The sequence below is a fragment of the Pseudoliparis swirei genome, chromosome 23 (assembly GCF_029220125.1).
Source record: "Pseudoliparis swirei isolate HS2019 ecotype Mariana Trench chromosome 23, NWPU_hadal_v1, whole genome shotgun sequence".
Lineage (NCBI taxonomy): Eukaryota > Metazoa > Chordata > Actinopteri > Perciformes > Liparidae > Pseudoliparis > Pseudoliparis swirei.
Window position 1 is genome coordinate 21,668,071 of NC_079410.1, and position 4,206 is coordinate 21,672,276.

General features: G+C 49.8%; 1 protein-coding gene across 1 annotated transcript; it reads right to left on the minus strand.

Moving 5' to 3' along the window:
• Window positions 1-622: 622 nt before the first annotated feature.
• On the minus strand, window positions 623-3,822 carry LOC130189090 (homeobox protein Hox-B1a-like). The gene is made up of 2 exons (XM_056407749.1): window positions 3,012-3,822; window positions 623-996 (listed from the first exon to the last, which is right to left on the minus strand). Exons 1-2 carry the CDS (start codon window positions 3,820-3,822, stop codon window positions 623-625), a joined length of 1,185 nt encoding a protein of 394 aa, XP_056263724.1.
• Window positions 3,823-4,206: the final 384 nt, after the last annotated feature.

The following is a 4,206-nucleotide window of genomic DNA, read 5'->3' on the forward strand; positions in this document are numbered from 1 at the left end:
TCTTCACATCAATCACAAAGGCCTTCAGGTGGTGGTTGTTGTTGTTGTTTTTTGCATCCCATAATGATTTAAATCTGTCTACAAAAAGAAAGAAAAATGTAAACATTGAAAATGTAAAAAAAAAATACAAAATAGCGTGTAAAAACCCCACGTGTCAGACATCGCATGTAAAGATGGCTAAGTGCATCCCATCTTCATCTTCATCATCATCATGGGGGGGGGGGCTGTTCATTGTAACCACGGCAACGTGAAGTCAACGTGGTCCGTGTAGACAATGTCACATGACGTCCCAGATCAGTGGAGGGAGTCATTATCAGTGTGTATGTTTGTGTGTGCGTGTGCGTGTGTTTGTGTGTGTGCGTGTGTATGTGTGTGTGCTCTTGAGGATCAGAGTCCAGCTCCAGTGATGCTGGACTTCTCAATAAGTGTCTGTGGTTCATTTATTAATATTCATGAATGTATACAAAGTGGTCAGCACCATGATGGACCAGAGCAGATCGATCACGTGTCTCTGGATCTCCTCCAGGTGCTGGAAGAAGGAAACCAAATGAATTCTGGGAGATGTAGTCAGTCGCCGTAACGGAGGAAGACGCTGACCGCATAGTCACGTGACTCGCGCGGACTACGTCTCCGAGCTCGGGGACGCGCCCGGAGACGTGGGCGCGGAGGAGTGATCGGTGTCCTCCGGGTCCTTGTTGAATCCTCCATCGGCCCCGGAGGAAGAGGAGGATGAGGAGGATGAAGAGGAGCGCGCCGTGGCGCTGGCGCCCTCGCGCTCGCGCTTCTTCTGCTTCATGCGCCGGTTCTGGAACCAGATCTTCACCTGCGTCTCGTTGAGCTCGAGCGTGGCGGCGATCTCCACGCGGCGCGCGCGCGTCAGGTACTTACTGAAGTGGAACTCCTTCTCCAGCTCGGTGAGCTGCCGCGTGCTGAAGTTGGTGCGCATCGCGCTGCTGCTGTGCGCCGCGCCCGCGAGGCCGAAGTCCGACACTTTGGCTGGGGAGGAGGAGGAGGAGGAGGAGGAGGAGGAGGAGGGTTATTAATGTGTCAAAGGAATGCATAATTCATAAATGTTAGAAGCTCCACAGAGAACACAGAGTGAGGTCCCCGCGTGTCCGTGTTAGGAAGAAAAATAAACACAGAAAAATAATGATTCTTTAAAAGGCTTTGTGGTTCTACGAAGAACATCACCGAGAACCATTAATTCGTTTGAGGCACCTTTATAGGTTCTTTGAAGAACTCTTTAAGGAAATGGTTCTCTAAAGAACCCTGGTTTGAGAAGGTCTCTGCATGTGGAACCAGATATGGTGCCTTAAAGAATCATTTGTTATGGTTATTTAGGGCACCATTATTGGTTATTTGAAGAACTATTTAATCACATGGTTCTTTACAGAACCCTGGTTTGGGAGGTTCTTTGTGGAACCAGATATGGTTCTTCTATGGCGTCGCTCTGAAGAACTATTTTCGGTTCCAGATGGAACCTTCATGTTTATGTGTGTATTTACCCAGAATGCCTTGCACGTGTAATGTGTGTGTGTGTGTGTGTGTGTGTGTGTGTGTGTGTGTGTGTGTGTGTGTGTGTGTGTGTGTGTGTGTGTGTGTGTGTGTGTGTGTGTGTGTGTGTGTGTGTGTGTGTGTGTCCATCATAAAGTTTTACATGAAGCGGGTCGGTCGGTCTCGTTGTCTGCTTGTCATCTTTTCTTATTTATTTTATTTACAGCGAAATAAGTTTTCAAATCAAGAGGGGAATCACATGGAAGAGGGGGGGAAGAGAGGGGGGGGGCTCTAGAGCAGAAGGGCGGAGGGATGGAGAGGTGGGGTGTAATGGAGGAGGGTGGAGGGGGGGGGTAAAGATAACAGAGCGGGACAGACTTCCTAGGGTGAAGTAACCTTCTGTTATGTCCATTAAGAGAGAGAGAGAGAGAGAGAGAGAGAGAGAGAAAGAGAGAGACCCCTCGGGGGCCTTGGTGGACCCGGACCATGCAGACCTGATATCTGGCCTCAGATATAATAACTGTACGGAATAAATAATAAAAACAGACAAATACCGGTGGTAGTTGTTGTTTTCTTGTTGTTTTTTGTTTGTTTGTTTTCCTACCAAACGAACCGCGGCTCTTAAATGAGAATAAATGACGACATCCCATCAGAAACACCATAAACACCCACAGGCCGTGTTCCGTGTTCCGTTATTAAAGCTTCACGATTATTTATTTTTTGTTTCACTTGAATATATTTTCAGTAAACAGTCATTTTAGTTCATTTTATATCATAATTAATCTGATTTATTGATCCCACATAAACGTGTTCGTGATGAACATCGCGGTGGTTACGACAGTGAAAGGGCCAACGTGTTTTATTGTGTATTAAATCAAATCATATATAAACCTTATTGTGATGAATTATTTGTATGTATTTATTATTATCTTCATGTCGGACAACCACAACAAAAATCGACGGCGCATTTTTTTTCTTTTTCTTCCTGGTTACAGTGAAAAGAGAAGAACAGACTGGAAGTATATTTACATTATAAAAGCCTGACATGTGTGTGTGTGTGTGTGTGTGTGTGTGTGTGTGTGTGGAAACATTAAAAACTAAAAGAAAATGATAATACATAGGCTAACATTAATTTCGTTATTCTTCAGAAACGCTCGTGCTGATTCAATGACATCAAATCAGTTTAATTACTAAATAAAATAAAATATTAAATGTTCTTTTCATATTTCATTTAAAGGCCATATTTCCCCCTCATTGAACTATTTATAAAACATTCTTGTTCTGGCTGCCTCATCTCAGAAGACGTGACAGCTAATAAACGATCTTTGATTTACTGATGTAGTGGACTATAATTGCTGGCCCAGAGCCTCTATGGACCACGATCTGACCCTCTATGGACCCGGCCGGATCGGACCTATGGACCCGGATCGGACCATCTATGGACCCGGCCGGATCGGACCCTCTATGGACCCGGTTCGGACCCTCTATGGACCCGGATCGGACCCCCTCCTCCATACCTGTTTTCGGCGGGTTCCTCTTCACCTTCATCCAGTCGAAGGTCTGCCCTTGCCCGGCCTGGTGGCCCTCCTCGTCCCCCCTCTCCCGGTCTTGGCACACCGGCAGCTCCCCGTAGCCTCCCCCGTGCTGAAGGCCCAGGTAGCCCGCCGCGTCCAGACCCCCGCCGAGCTGCTGCGGGTACTGCGGCCCGGCCAGCGCGCCCTGCGGCCCGCAGTAGGCCCCGGCCAGAGCCCCGTAGCTGGGCCCGACGGTGGGGGCCGAGCTGGGGAAGCTTGATTGATGATAGTAGGAGGAGGCCACGGGCTCCTCCATGAAGTACTGGGGGTGCACGGTGTTGGCAGGGCTAGAATACTCGGGGCTCGTGGAGCACGCCTGGCCCACGTAGGCCCCGGTGCCGCCGCTGCTCCCGGTGTTATAGGCCGACGGTGTCCCGCTCTGGAGGCTCTGGCCCGGGTGCAGCTGCTGATGGTAGCCGCTGTGCGTCTGCTGGTGATGCTCCTGCTGTTCATGATGATGATGATGATGTTGCTGATGCTGCTGAGGGTCCACCGCGGCCCCAGAGCCCCCGTACAGCCGCGCATCCCCGGTGTACGCGGCTCCCACGGTGCCGCTGTCACCTCTCGTGCCTTTAACGGGAGCCGGGGAGCCGGTGGGCCCCGCGTGGAAAGGCCCGGAGGTCACCGGGAAGCCCTGGTGCTGCTCCAGAGGGTGGTGTTGGTGCAGATGGTGGTGATACGGGTTGTAACCGGACGCGCCGGTGCCCGGTCGGTTACCGATGGAGTATTCCACAAACGAGTTCATGTTGTCCATAAAAAAATATGAATAAGAAAAACGCAGATGAAGTCAAAAAATAACCATCAACAAAGTAAAAAATAAAGCCACAAAATAAATAAAATCTCCACAAGAAAATAAAAATATTCTGTAAAAAAAATAGAAGAATCTCCCACGGTGGATAAGGAAAGCTCACACACACACACACACACTGACACACACTGACACACACACACGAGTCACGCGCTCTGCCGTGCTGCGTAAACCGGGAGGCCTTCACGCTGTCAACGGCTCCACTTACCCGCGCGTCTGCGTCCGTGACAGCGGCGAAACACCGCGAGAAGACCGGAAAGAGACGCGTCACCTCGTCACCTCCGCGCAGGTCGCTCTCCGTCCTCCTCCATTCTGGTGTGTCCCTATTTC